We start from the raw sequence: 15,471 nt of genomic DNA on the forward strand, positions 1-15,471 counted from the left end.
TCTCTGTGAGCTGATTTAACTCACTAACCCAGCACAAAAAAAAGACTGGTTTTGTTCAGGGTTATTGACAGATGAAGAGTGTTAAAGGTGGCCCAAGGGAGAGGTATGAGGAACAGGGATGAGACAGAGAAGGGTGTGAAACCTCCCCCTTTCAGAGGCAGCCAGATTAGCTGGGCTCATCTGTCTCATGTTCTGGTCTGTTTGTCCATTTGAGTGAAGTGCAACTCTATCTTTAGTAGAGGACCAATGGGTGCTCACTGTATGTGATTTCTGTAACACTTGGGGTGTTAGATCAGCACTGGGGCTACAATATTTTGTTTTATGTAAAATAGGCATGATCCAGAAACCTTCTTATTTGGAGAAATATTTTATGCTGTAAACTGAATCAATTAGTTTAAAAAGCAAAAACAATGTTGGTATTTCTGAGTTGCGACTTTATTTTTAAACGGTTTTATATAAAAAAACAGTAAGTAGACTTCGTGGGAATGGCATGTAGAAACTTTCCTAAGTACTCTGAGCTACGGAAAGAGCCATCTGTTGCAGGACATTGATTCCTTGGGGAGGAACATACAAATCCAGTAATGTGGTAAAACCTTTTAAAGTAAGAACGCCACAACCTGCTGTTTAAAACAAGTGTTTTACTAATCCCAAGTGACCATCAACAGTATCTTTTCTAGTGTCAAGTGTGGGAATAAGTAGAGAACTCGGATTTTCAGGACAGGTGGTAAGGCTACAAAAACCATTTTCAAATGTGTGCGATAACACATCCCTCTCTGTAAAGAAGTGAACCTTGGACAAGTGGGAAGTATGAGTTGGGCCTGCGTTTTACCTTCTTTGGCTTCTAAGTCAGTCACGTGAGTTTGGAGAGATGCTCCCAAACTGTCAGTAGTTCATCTTGCCCTTCACAGTATGTTTCAAAGACTCTTACATTAAGTTTTCCCAGCTGACTCTACCCTATCTGACAAATATGTTGCAGAATGGAAATGTATTGTCGGGAATTGACCGAGAGATTTGAGGATGTTTGGGTAGTTTCTGGACCTCTGACCTTGCCTCAAACAAATGATAATGGAAAGAAGAGTGTTACTTATCAGGTATGTATATATGTTGCTGGGTTAACAGTGCAGTAGTAATTATTTATTTATTTAAAATGGATATTGTAGTTTGATAAAACAAAGTTAAACAGCCTAGTACATGCAAAATGTACAAAATGTCCAATACTAGTTGGGACAAGTTCAGTAGAGATGTTATATCTTGCCTACACGTGAAAGAGTATAATTTTAAAATAATTTGTTTTATTTACAGAAAGAGGTCTATTAAATGTCTGTTCACAGTCTGCAGTAAAACTGTTTTCTGACTTCTGTAATACTTGACTAAGCAGAGAGTTAGTGGGTTTTGCTGATGTGAAGGCATCTATTAAGTCATTTGTTGATACATTTTAGAAACAGTGCAATACAAAGATACTGTGGGTTTCTCAAAACTATATAGGGTATTGGAATGCCTCTTCTCCATTAATTTCAAAAGCAGTTGTTTGCTGATATCCCATATGCATCAGCTAGATGAGGCCTTGCAACTGAGATTCTGAGTATACCAAAGTCAATTGACAGACTTCATTCAAGTTCAGTAGGTTTTAGGTGAATGCAGTGTAATCACTGGTCCATGGTACTGGTACCCCCGCTTCTTCTTTTGATCCCCCATTTTTATTACCTGCTTAAAATACTCTGAAGATTTAGGATTGATCATGCGCAGTCTCTAAACACCGTCACTGATAGACAGACAGATAGGAATGGCTATCAGGTTGAGAGGTGAATTTCTTACTGCTTATCCTGCCTTACTCTTCGTAAGCATGTGTTTAGACATCTGTAGGATCTGAGCATGGTAAGGTATTCAAGGGAGGGAGTATTACCTTCTGCCCTCACTGTAATGAGATATTATTGCTGTTTTCAGTTGCTAGATGATAGCTAGCATAATGCAAATAATAAATGCTGTATTTTGCACCTCTTGAAAAAACACTTTTCCTTGAAAATAAGTACTTGGATCAACTGCAGCTTCAGCTCGTGAGTGATTCAGCTGTCCAGCTAGTTCTCTGAGGAGCAATGAATGAGCTTGCTGTAAACAAGCCCCTGTTTCAGAGGGATATGAGAGACAGGAAAGGGAGAGATGTTCAGCTTTCAAGACTGGCTTGTTTAGCGGTAAGATTTAGGCGCTATTTCTCCATTATAAATACACAGCTGCTTTCCATTTTATTGAACTTGGAACTCAGTCATAATAGAACGTAATTTTTCCTGTTCGCTTTTACCTTTTTACTTTTTTAAAAACTGTCCCTTATGTCACCACCCGCACATGTCTATAACCTTGACTGTGACAAAATCACAGCTTTGGTTTTGGGTTTGTTGTTATTTTTTTTCCAGACAGTCATATGTGATGCATATGAAAATGCAGTAATAATAATTCATCTTTTTCATGTTCAGCGGCAGTCCCAAACTTCAGCTCTCACCACATCTTTGTGAGGAAGGTGACAACTGTGCTCATTTTCAAGTGGATAAGTAAGCCGTGGTTAAGGGATATGACCGATGCCACATGATAAGTTAGTGGCAAAGCTAGCTTTAGACTGGCAATGGTTCCTTGCACCCAAAGGGAGAGTGCTGACTTTGCTATTGCCTGTTATACTTTCCAGTCCTTTCCCTTGTCTGCCAGCGCTGATGACTGTCAGATCCTTCCACAAGATGCTTAATTACCCAATGCAATAGAAAACCATCTGTACTGGACTCTTAATTTGCTTACTGGGCTTGTTTTCTACTCCTGTAGAAAGATAGGGCAGCGCACAGAGGAGTCCAACGCTTACTGGTGACAGCATGAGATATGTCCAAAAGCACACAGCTGGGAGCAGGAGGGAAATGTTCCCTTTCAACAGTGTCGAGCTGAGCGTTCGGCTTACTGTCACGCAGAATGGTACCGTAAGAGTTCTTCAGGCTTGCACATAGCTTGCTGGAATTTGCCTCCTTGTAGCTGTCAGGATATTGCATTTATTTTTCATCCCTAAAAATATATACTCGTCTTACATTGCAAAGAATTAAAAATCCTGAGCTGACTTGAACATTTTATAACTGAAAATTATTTTCCAGGAAGCAGTTGAATCATCTATCAACTGCTTCACTTTAATCTTGGTCATCTTTGTCTAGTTTTTCTCTAGAGAAAGTGTTTGCTTAGAAGAGAAAGATTACATTTTTCTGAAAAATTATTCTGGCTCTCCCATTTTGGTTTTGAAATGTAAATTTTAGTCTTCCACAGGTAAAAATAAGAGCAGGCACTGCATCTTACTGCTTTTATTCAAAGTAACTTGATACCAGGATGCAGCGATGGAATAATAGTGGCACAAAATGTCCACACTGCTTTGATTATCATATCGTTCTGTTCTTGCCTGCTGCCAAGATGTCTTCATCATCTTTGGGTTTGATGACAACTCTGGTCTTTTATGAATGGTTTATCAGTTTTGGTCTTAATATAAACTATGAAATGAAGTTCAGTGTGAGACTGAAAACGGTGGAATGATGGTATTCATGTTTTCATTTCACCGTTTGGCCACATTCATAAATCCTTTACTTAGCTTCCTAGGGTGAGATTCATTATGTAAATTGATTTGTATTTAAGCCGTATTTAAGTACAGGTAATGCTGTCTACAGGTGGAAAAAGTAAAATGTTGATTTTGGTTTTTTGTTTTGTTTTAAATATTAAATTATTTGATTTGGGTCCTCTTTGGGTACACTCCTAAGTGTAAATAAATACAGGCTGAGAATTGTTTTGTTATTTTGAAATCTGTTTGTGGCATAAGTTCTCGTGCTTGCTATTGAAGTTGTCCTCTGCGGAGAGAGACTTCAAGGTGGAGTAGTATGTTGTTTTGTTTTTTTTTCTTCTTACATCAACACGTACACTTAGAAGAGGGAACACAACCTGTCAAAGCACTGGAGAGAAGTTCTTTTCAAACTGATACCTTGGATGTAATTGCAGTCATTGCCATTGATTTTGGCAGTCTGGGATTCTGCCCCTAAACCGAGAACACTAAGAGTTGGCAGCTGAACGAGAAGGGAAGGTACCTCTTAGCTGTCTTTCGGAGTGAACTTTGCTAGGTTCAAACAAGTCACTTAGAAATGAAAGGCTCTTAGTCCTCATTGCTTGGGCTTATGAAGCTGATGTGAAAAGGTGTCCTTTTTCTTTGCATGTGCTGTTTAAGGAGAAGTGCTGTAGTATACACAATAGTGCTGAAACTCAACCTATAATCTGGCAATGTGACTGTTTAAGGCTGAGCTCCTTTCTAATGTTTTTCTTCTCCTCTGAGGCTAGAACTGTGGAAAAAAGGAAAACACAGAAGTACTACAGTGAATATGTCTGCATTGATTTGTTTCAGATCTTCTCTTCAATCTTATTTTCCTTGTTTTTGGCTGAAGGAGTGGTGAAATACGTATCCATGGCTTTACAGGCTGGTGTTTTTCTCATCAGACGTCCAAAAAGGTTATTTTTAGATCACTATAGAGGAAAAACAGAGCATCGGTCATGGCATTGTTCCCAGTTCCTGCTTGGACTCTGGTACCATTTGCTGTTTAATTCCAGAAAGGGAATTAACCTTGAACTCCTTAGATGCCAGCATTGTTCTATCTATTGGCTGAACTTGTTGTATCCTCAGATATGTTCTGTCATCTCATCTGTCTCCAGCAGAGGATTTTATTGCAAAGAGTAGATTGATGACCGTGCTTGGTATCTGAAAAACATATTTTGAGAATATATGTAAAATAGAATGCCAACAGGAAACATCTGTTCTGTGTCATTGGAGAGGCAGATGGAGGTTTTTCATCTTTGTCCAGATCAAATCAAAATGACATTGTCTTGTTTTATACATTACTGTTCTCCAGTGATTGTCACTTTAGTGATTTTCCTCTGTCGGCAGATTTGGAGTTTGAAATACAAATTTTGCAATAATTCTACTATGTCATGCTCAATGCTCCACCCTTTTTATTCCCAATGCCATCACAGTAAATGCTAATTTAAGAAGAATTGGCTATGGTTGGCAAACGAAAGTACAGTTTAGGTAACATTTTGTTTGTTTTTTTGAAGAAGATATTTTTCTGTACTTCTTAGTGATACGCTGGGTTCATCCTGGAATCATGTCTGCCGTTTAATTTTCAAAACTGAATGACAAGGCTGGGCCAGGCATGCACAATAACTGTACCAGAAGGTATGCTTACTCGTCATCTAGTTCTGTGGCAAATAAGTCCTTGGGAAACAAATTGCACCTCTCAAATATAAGATGGTGCTTTATGGTTTTCCCCAGTCAACTTTCAGAAGTAGTAGAGGTTTTATCCTAGCCAAGATACTACAGGGGAAGGAATCCTTGTTAGAGGAGGAAATAAACCTGGGGACTGTTACTATTTGTTGGCTGCTCCACACGGTCTCAGGGCTGCACAGGCAACTAATGGATCTAGGTCCATTATACATGTCCCATAAAACTTACGTTCAAAGGGCTAGATCTTAGATCAGCTGGTGTAAACAACTAGAGCTCTGTCAGCCCTAAATTTAGACATGATGTACAAATGAAAATAATAGGCACTCGTTTAAGATTGGAGGAGAAGAGACACCAAAGGTGCAGGATAGATTTATGGGGTTACTTTTATTTAGCACTGTACCCATCCCGAAGGTTGTTTTGTTATAGGAAGAGCTGATAGGGACTGTAGTGGATTCAGTGTTAAGTAACCTAAATGGATTCTGTGGAAGTAGTTGTCTGTCATCATGTAAATACAGTATCATAATGCATATACACACCCTCTTTATTTAAAAAAAAAAAAAAGGAGGGGTTGGGTTGTCTGTCTTTTAATGCCATAACTAGGTATTTAGGCACAGCTTTTTTTTTTTACCACTCTTCTTTTTTTTTTTTTTCTTTCTTTCTTTTTTAGGATTGCCAAATGATTTGGCAATAGCAATCAGACCAGCCATAACAAATTAAATTTTCCTGAAGTACATACATTTGCATTTTGGAGTGCTTGGCTGTGCCGTGTTGTTGCAGATTGTTACTATGATTTTTATCGGTAGTATTTTCTATTTTCTGTATTGCTAGGTCTGCCTTCACACCCCTCGGTTCTTCTCAATGCCATCTGACAGGGTTCTCTCAAATACTGGGGAAAAAACACTATCAACAGAATCAATGCTGCCTAACACAAATCGGAAAGGAACTGGAGTGAAGGCAGTTAATGCTGTCACAATGATAAGTAAATAAAATTATACTGATAGCAAAGGGAATTCTTTATACTGCCAGAAAGTCTGTTTCTATGCAGAATTTAGTATCAAATTATGATAAAGCTCTGGATTGTCAAACCTGGGGTCATATCAGAAGGAATGATATTATCTACAGTAAAACATCTGATGGGGCCTGGTCAGTATCGTGCCTCAGGTTACAGCTAAAACAAAACAAATGCCTATTCAGAGAAAGCTACAGTCTTATTTTGGGTGACAGGAATGATGTCCTTGCATTCTGTCCATCAAGAACTGTGACAGAAGTCTTAATTTTGTTAGTGCCAGGTGTAGGTGGAAGTACTGTTACATAGAGAATTGTGTGTATGCTTGTTTTCAGTCAGTTCTGGTTTGCAGTGTGGCTTAGTTCTAAACTCTGGTTGTTATACAGAGAGAGGTGAAGAAACAGTTACTGGAGTGTAGAGGGAATTTCTGGAGCTATCAATGTATTTGATGATGGTACCCTCTGATGCAAGGACTCTTCAGTGTGCGCTGGCAGTTAAGGCATGATTGAATGTGATTTCTGTTTACCAGGTTCTAAGAGAGTCTCAGATAATTGCCAATCCAGAGCTGGCTCTCGCTGTTGAAGGGCTAGTCCCTTCTGCTAATTCTCTTCACGGTTGATTTTCATTTTCTAGTCACTAGATGGCAAAATACTACTTTTAGATTCATGAGTCCTTTCTTTTAAAAATTATTCCTACCCTTTCAGAAGAAAATAATTTTCATACCGCTCTGGGAAGCTGCAACAAGTCCAGTATAAAATGAAAATATGATAATGTTTGTGTATGTTTTAAAATTTCTAGTAAGAGCAACACTGTTTTTTTCTAATATAATCTCAAGTGTTCTGCCATTATACCTTATATATTCCTTTTCTCCTGTTTATGTAAGAATGGAATTTTCTTTCTCATAAACTGCAAACTGTCATTTTTAGGGACTGCTTTGCCCCCGTATTTATCTGATTACCGCTATGAAGGTGACATTAGTTAATGCCATATGCTTAAACTTACCCTAGATGCCATTAGCAAATGACTTCATTATTTATTGTGATACTTAAGCACTCCACAGATACTGTCAAATTTGTTCTTCCTCCAATTTTAAAAACTACAACCAAGAACAGTTTAATGATTTGGCCAAAATAATGAGGAAAGCCAAGCTTAAGACAAATCCCCATCCAGTGACTTAGCTATGAGACTGAATTTATCAAAGCTCCCTGAGTTCTCTCTGTTTTAAGAAATCGTGTTGCTTCTGCCCTTATCTTTATCTGTCCCTGTGAGCTCTTTAAGTTTGTATAAGTGCTTACCAACACGTTTGTTGTTTTAGCAATATGTAAACATCTCTAAATGTCAGGAATTGCACACATTTTAATGGCCAGTCCTCATGACAGCTGTCCAGGTTTAATTGGGCATGGAGGAGTATAACAAATTTGTACACACTTGTGGAATGTCAATAACAATGTCAATAATAATGAAAACCAGTAAACACTATGCTGAAAATGACATTATCATAATGTTGCATTATTAGTCAACACCGGTTCAGTCATAGGGCTTCAGCCAGCGTCAGATCACCAAAGAAAACGAGAGCAAAGCAAAAGTGAAAGGAATAAGCGGCTCCAAAAAGTTAGGGCAATGTTTTTATGTTGAACTGATACAGACAGCACAGAGAAATAGTATCTGAAATTTCACATTGGTTTCCCAAATGATGATGGGAAAGGAATATTTTTAATGCTATAAAAAGAAGGCTTTTAGCTTGAGTGCTTTTTTTTCGGTTATGAGGGTGTTGAAAATTTGAAAAATTAAGCAAAATTTTATAGGAATAGCAAAATGGAAATTTTCAAAGGATGACACAAAAATTTACCTCGTGGTCTGTTATCAACATGGTGTGAAAGCATGTGGGACAGCAGTGATTTTCAGCAGACCATTGCTGTATTTTCTTGCTTGTATTAGCGCATGATATTTTTTTTTGAATCACAGATACTATTAAAAACTGTTCCTCTTTTCCTTCTGGGACAGACAGCTGTTTCAGGCATTGATTGGTGAAAGATCATCTGCTGCCTGTGGATAGCCTAGCACAAACCAAAGTCAACATCTGAGCACGGATAATCTTAACCCATTTTCTATTCTGTTACAATAGGAGCATATGCTCTCTGCCTCTGTTAGGCATGCATTGAGATAAATGGGATGGTGCAGATCAGAGTAGTGATTCAGACTGCTGTAGTTAGGTAGGAAAATCCTCTAGGTGGCAATAGGAAATGAATGGTTGAGTTTGTTTTTCCTACCTATTGCTCTGTTGCAAACTTCACTTCTGCAGAATCACGCCTTACTTCTTTCCCTGGCTGTTGAGCTGTGTGTGGGGGGCAGCTCTGTGGAAACACTCATCTGCAGCTTCTGTATCTACTCCCATAAATAAGCAAATTGTGTTATTTTACAGAGCATAATGATGCAAATATTATGGCGTGCTCCAGAACTGCATTTTCTTTTTTAACAGAAATGATTGGGTCACACTGGCTGCATAAATTATTAGTGATACATCCTGTGCATGGTTCACATAAGTGTTAAACTGTAGAAAATAACATATATATTCTTTCTCATGCGTATTTACTCTGTCAGAGAAATCAGGCACCCTCCTTTGCTGGTATTCTCCTCTAGCAGGATGAGTTGGGGGTGGAACTTCTATGCCACATTTTGTGTAAGGAGAGGACACTTGTGGACTCCGGCTGTTTTGCAGGCTGCAGTTTGTTTTAATCACTTTAACAATATTAGAACTCAGTGAAGTAATTACAGAAGTAGTTTACTGCTATTCAGAGGACTAGTGTAAAGCCTGAGCACTACTTAAATTTTATTTAAATCCTCAAAAGAGAGCTTACATGGAACTGAAGTGGTACATAAATTACATGTATGGCCATTGCCTGTATAGAGTTGAGTTGTATTTAGAACAACATTTCTCAAAAGGCCAACCCTTCCTTAATTTTGAACTAGTCCTCTTTTTCCTTCTTTCCTTCCCCCCTTCGTAGGGGCATACACTATGCATAAATGTGCATTATTTTGCATAGAATATATATATATATTTGCATAATATTACATAAACACAGGGTCCGTTTTCCTTAACACCCACTTCAGGCATTCAGCATTTCCATTTCATACCTAACTATTGTATGTGCAGCTCTATTCATTCCCCAGCCTTTCTATCCACCCACTCAGTGCTCAGACTCAATCCCCTGTTCCCTCTGCTAGCTCACTCAGCACGCATTCACCTGTTTGTTTTACATATGCCATATACCCCCTAATTGGAGATACTTGTAGCAGCTCCATCTGCGTGTTCACCCTTCCTCTAGTCCTTTATACAACAGACAGAGGATGCTGGTATGTGTATGTGTGTGGGAGGCGTTGAGAAGGGGAGGGAGGCGAGCTAAGGAGGACCTAGTACATATACATGTGGCAAAAAGTCTGTGAAGAGTCCTGGGAAAGGCAGTGCAGGCCATAGCGCACAGGAATGCTGCAGGTCAGGAGATTGTTGGCCCAGGGAGAATCTGGGGAGCAGGGTTTAGTCTCCTTACTGCCTTCTCTCAGGAGGCTACCGCAGCTTCAGGGTGCAGCGCAGCTGTGCACAGCCTCTTCCTTCTCTTCCACCCGGCCCTGGGAGCGTGCAGGAGGTGGGATTGCAGCGCAGCCTCTGCAAGCTCCCCGCTCCAGGGGGGAAAAGGGACTCCCAGCCTTCTGCCTTCAACAGTGTCAGTCACTGCCTGCGCTTGCGTGAATACGGTATGGTGAACCCTCTCCTCTCCCCCTCAGGGCTTTTCATGCTTCTTGGCTTCCTCCCTCTCACCACCGATACACTGCATGTACCCCCCAGTTTAAGTGCCACCTATCTCCGTTAGGTTAAACTCCCAACACCATTCATTTTGTAATTCAGCTTTAACCCACCAGATATAACGGTGTGTCGATGCGTAGTTTTTAGTATATTTTAAAATCACCTGTGCATCACTCAGTTTTGATTATTTATGCAGTTGATCCTGAGGAGCTGTAACTCTGGTTTCACCCACACTGAATGCTAAATGCAAAGTGCTTTGACGCTCAGGAGCTCTAATTTCCCTATCAAGACATCTGTCGTCGTCGAAAGGGAAAGTAGATTTGGCATAAGGCATTTATTTATTGCTTACCAGTTTCAATGACTGTTAGATGTCTAGGCAGAGCTTTATTTAGGAGAAGGTTGGTGGCATAAACAAGATCATTTTTGTACAAGAAAACCCAAAAACCCACAACAAAAAAAGTTTAAACTGCAGCAAAGCCGTTGAATAGCCTAGTATAGGGAAGGGGAGGAAAATATTCTGTAACAAAGAAATCTAAGAGCATATGTTTACCAGAGACAGTAGTAATGTTGCTACTACATTATTGTGCAACACATGAAAAAACTTTCTTTATCAGAGGTTTCCCTTTCTCCTAAAGGTACTTTCTCTGGTTTTGGTCTAACCAGTAAGACTTTAAGACTGGTCACTTAAAAAACTGGCAACAGAGGTAGAAGGCACACTTCACGCACTGAAAGAATTCATAACTGAAATTAGTTAACTATCAGAATAGACTGTTGTGAACCTTGGTTCAGTAGCCACAGGCAGAGTTTAGTTTTAAAAATGTGTTTTCTTTTGCAGAAGTGCTGAATACTCTCAGAATACAGCATACATAGGAAGTGTTTCTTTTGTGATTGAATTATACTGAATATATGAGTGGATAAAGCATGTCTGAACTGATATATTGGATTAGTTTGTAAAATACTTTCAATTAATGTGATCGGTTGTGGCAGTGAAATAAACACCTGCTTTCTCTGAAATTGTATTTTAACTGCATCTAACAAAAGCTGTCAAAAAATCAAAATAAGCAGTCTTTGCTTTTGCAGGTATTGCAAATAATGGAAATAGTACCTGGATTTTATGTATAAACCAAGATGCCTTTGTAGTGTCTGCAGGGCGTCTGCGTCTTTTTTCTTCTGTTGCCATTCGAATGAAAGTACAAATTTTAGAAAGGTAGTTATACAGAAGGGTTATGCAAAACACAGATTTTCCATGTGTGAGCCTGTTATACTTTGTTGGAATGGCAGGTTCAGTTCAGCAATATTGAAGGAAAAAAGCCTAATACTGTGCATGCATGCATGAGCATCACTTTTTGAATACTGGAGAGATTACATTTATCTTCAATAGGTATATTCCCGTGGACTTATTTCTGACAGAGGGTGGGGTCTCTACTGTAGGCACATGTGTGTGAGCTTTTAACAGATTTCATGTGAATTCAGAGTCCTGATCCTCCCCTCCTGGTGTTTCAGTTAAATTCCTGGATCCTGGTCTGAGTGACACAGCAGGAAACCCAACATGTACAAGCTCTTAAGTTGAATCATAGTGAATTTATGGAAGAAATAGGTGCATTTTCTTTCGATAGAGTTCTCTTCCAAGATACTGAGACATTGACTGTACTTCTTTATATCCAGGTCTCCTCAAAAAAATGCTTACTTAGATAACGTAGCTTTTAAATACAGCCTGTGTATTGGTAATAGAGATACGAAAAATAACTGACAGAAGGTAAGTTAAAGTTGATTTTAAATGCATATTAAAAAACACGTGATTTGGAACTGTCAGGTCAGGAACTTAGTGTAGAGCTACTAATATTGAAAACAGCTTTCCAAGCGTTAACAATGTGATGCAGTATGAGAAGGGAGCTTGACCATCCCTTCAAGTCAGCTACACTTACAGATCTGCACCTGGATTAGGGAGCTGGGGTCTTGGCTGACTCCCTGATTCCAAATGCGTGTTTCAAATTTGGTTCCAGTTCAGTTTCAGCCATAACTAAAGTTGCATCTGCTTGGCAGATTTAAGTTGAGTTCGTTCTTCTACAAGGGCTCTTTGTCGCAGATCTTTACGAATATTTAGGCAATTACTAACTAATCTTTTGACCTTTTGTCTGCATCATTGTTCTTAACAGTATACTATAAGGTCAGTGGTGTTACAGAGAAAGGCAGAGAACCTTCTGGGAAAGTCACCTACCAACAGTGGCCAAACAACCCTGCAGTGAAGTGTTCCTTGCCCTGCTTTTCCTGTTTGAGAGAGAGATTCAGGCATCAAATAGCTAGCTCATTCCTGACCAGCTATGTAAGGAGCTGCAATGAAATGGTGCTGTGGTGGGTTGACCTTGGCTGGATGCCAGGTGCCCACCCAGCCGCTCTATCACTCCCCTTCTTGGGGAGGGGGGTGGGAAATAAGATGGAAAAAACTCATGGGTCAAGACAAAGGCAGTTTAATAAAGCAAAAGCAAAGGCCGCACGTGGAAGCAAAGGAAAACAAAAGATTTATTCGCCACTTCCCATCAGCAGGCAACGTCCCGCCACTTCCCCAGAAGTAGGGCTTCAGTACGTGTAGCAGTTGCTCCGAAAGACAAACGTCGTAATAATGAATGCCCCCCCTCCTCCTCCTTTCTCTTGCCTTTTACTGCTGAGCAGACATCATATGGTATGGAATATCCATTTGGTCAGTTTGGATCAGCTGTCCTGGCTATGTCCCCTCCCAAGATCTTGCCCACCCCCAGCCTGCTGGTGAGGGGGGGGAATGTTGGAGAGACAGCCTTGATGCTGTGGGAGCGCTGCTCAGCAGTAGCCAAAACACTGGTGTGTTAGCAACACCTTTCTAGCTACCAGTAGAAAGCACAGCACCATGAGGGCTGCTGTGGGGAAAGTTAACTCCATCTCGGCCAGAGCCAGTACAGGTGCTTTCCACTTCAGCTTCTGGTCTGATAACATTGCACATGATTTTGATGTGTAGCTAAGTGCTGTGGCTCCTTTTTAGAGGTAGTAGGATTAGTCTCACATCTTTTTTTTTTCTCCCCCCCCCAACTGGTAAGATCCATACCTGTAACATAACTTTCCTTTTGACAGGTAATCGGAAAGGATGATGTAGCTGTGCCATCCCACCTATACAAGGTGATCCTTGCCAGACGGAGCAGAATGTCTACAGAGCCCTTGGTACTGGGGGCTTTTGTGGTGCCAAACGATCCCATAGGCTTCAGTCACCAGCTGACTGAGTTCCAAGTAAATATTGAAGATCTGGAAAAAATGTCAGGTTTAGTTTTCTTCCCCCAGGTGGACAAAACCAAAGATGTTAAAAATATCTGTGAGGTGGATACCTGTAAACTGATGGGCTTCAAGGAATTTACATTGTACATCACTGCTCGAAAAGTGCAGAGTGCCCGTACGTTGCACCGGTTGGAGAAAGCTATGTCAGAGTTAAGGGAGGCAGGAATTGAGCCTGATGAATATCTTCTAAAGCTTCACAAGAAGAAGGAAGAAGAACTACTGCAGGAAAAACAAGTAGCAGCTAGAGAGGGGAAAGCTGGCTGAGTACTTGTTGGGGAAGACGTTTGGGGTTTTGTACTTTGAAAGGGGAGCCGAAGGCAAACGCAAAGACAAGGGCTCTGTGAATTATCCTTTTTTGAATTGTGAAAACAATAAAGAAACATTTGGAAGCTGACGGGTTTGGAATAACGTTCATTCTCGTGTAACATGATGCACACATGTGGTTTGCTGCCGTATGTAGATGTGGGAAATGAAAATGACCCCTTTCTGGCATGAATAGATTACTGGACCTCCAGAAAAGGCTTTGTGCTATTTTCCAAGCGAGACGTCAGACTTTGGGTTTGTATGGAATCCCTTCTAGGAATATTATAAAAATAGACAGTAGACACCTTGGGAGTATAACTGGAACATGTTTAAATGTAATTCCGCCTGCAAATGTCTTTCAGTATGATGCTGTAGAAGCAATGGTGCTTTCTGGGATTTTTTAAAAATTAAATCAATTTAGAAATATTTCATTTAACACTCTTTTATTAGAGACCTGCTCCCAGCATCAGGAATCCCTTACAGTCTTTACTTGGTTGTGTTAACCAAACCAGATTGTCTCTTACCTCTCCTGACCTTGTGGGCTTTGGGTACTTCAGCATGTCAGTAACTGTCAACCGTTGTCATTTGCAGCGGACTTCTTCCATTCACGTATAGTTCTGCAATTTTTTTTAAAAAAGCAATAGAAGCAGAGTTTACACAAGGTGCTACCAGTGTAGATTGGGTCTTCATAAATTAACGTAAGCTTAATATTTCATTTTCACCACTAAGTTTGGATAAACGTGTTGTCTTGCTTGTTGTTCGATTTGAGAGGTGAGCACTGCTTTCTTTTTGTTTGTGGTAGTCATTCACTGTTTTTTTTTTCCCAGCATCAGTCTTTGGTCTATAAACTTCGCAACAAAACTTCTACGTGAAAGCAGAAGATGGACTAAAAATGTATTTCCAGTTCTGTTTCAGCAGCAACTGAAGTTGCTCAGATTTGCATCTGCTTGAGAGACTTAATGAATTTTTTTTTCATTAGTTTTGTACTTTATTTGTGTCTACATCTTGAATTTCAGACATAAATTAGCGTGACTCGTATCCTCTGACATTTTTCATCTGGAAAGAAAGAGTAAAAACTGGAAATATTTAGATTTTTTTTTTTATGCTAAGAATCTATATAAATTTGGAGTTGTGCCATAAAAACACCTTCAGTAGTTTTAATGTGAGAGTTAATAGTTTCTGAGAAGGGACACGTAGTGCCCGGCTGAATTGGGCTGTTTTCATAAAGGATGAATCGGGAGCATTGTTTGGATGTTGTGAATCATCGGCTGGATGTTCTAAAAACTGTAGTTTCCTTTGTCTCAATTCAGTTGCAGTATCCAAAAGTAGATCACTGTATAAAGCAGTTATGGTTCCCATGACACCTTTGTGTTTGCCAAGAACATATTTACAAAATCCAGACATTTAAAACCAGAGAAATGTGACTAGCTAAGGACATCATAAAAGCTTACTGCCCACATAAATTAGAGAGAAATTGGGTGAAATCCTGACAAAACATTTGCTCATTTCAATTTTAGCCCAGAATTTTGGTTGTTAATCCTATCAGATGTAACAAAAACAGTAAATCGCAAAACAACAAGCCACCTCTCCCTTTGCAGAACGTGGGAGATGTCGGTGTGCGTTGCCTGGAATAACAAAGTGCCAGAGACTTCATGGGCCTCTTGATGGTCTTGTGCGTGCTTCACTGGAGTCCACGCAGCCTTTTGGCACTGCGATGGTGTCACCCTTTGGAAAAGGTACCTGGTCATTGCTCTTTGCATTGTCTTTCTCTTTTCCCCATTATTT

The 15,471-nt window shown here is 39.8% G+C and overlaps 1 protein-coding gene across 1 annotated transcript in view; it reads left to right on the forward strand.

The window, feature by feature from the left end:
• The window catches only part of EXOG (endo/exonuclease (5'-3'), endonuclease G-like), a 23,850-nt gene extending 10,081 nt beyond the window's left edge, over positions 1-13,769 (forward strand). The window contains exons 5-6 of the mRNA XM_009322513.1: positions 977-1,091; positions 13,186-13,769. Coding sequence (XP_009320788.1) covers positions 977-1,091; positions 13,186-13,647 — 577 coding nt within the window. The 3' untranslated portion in view covers positions 13,648-13,769. The remainder of the gene's footprint in view (positions 1-976; positions 1,092-13,185) is intronic.
• Positions 13,770-15,471: the final 1,702 nt, after the last annotated feature.

The sequence above is a fragment of the Pygoscelis adeliae genome, unplaced genomic scaffold, assembly GCF_000699105.1.
Source record: "Pygoscelis adeliae isolate BGI_AS28 unplaced genomic scaffold, ASM69910v1 Scaffold123, whole genome shotgun sequence".
NCBI classification, from domain to species: domain Eukaryota; kingdom Metazoa; phylum Chordata; class Aves; order Sphenisciformes; family Spheniscidae; genus Pygoscelis; species Pygoscelis adeliae.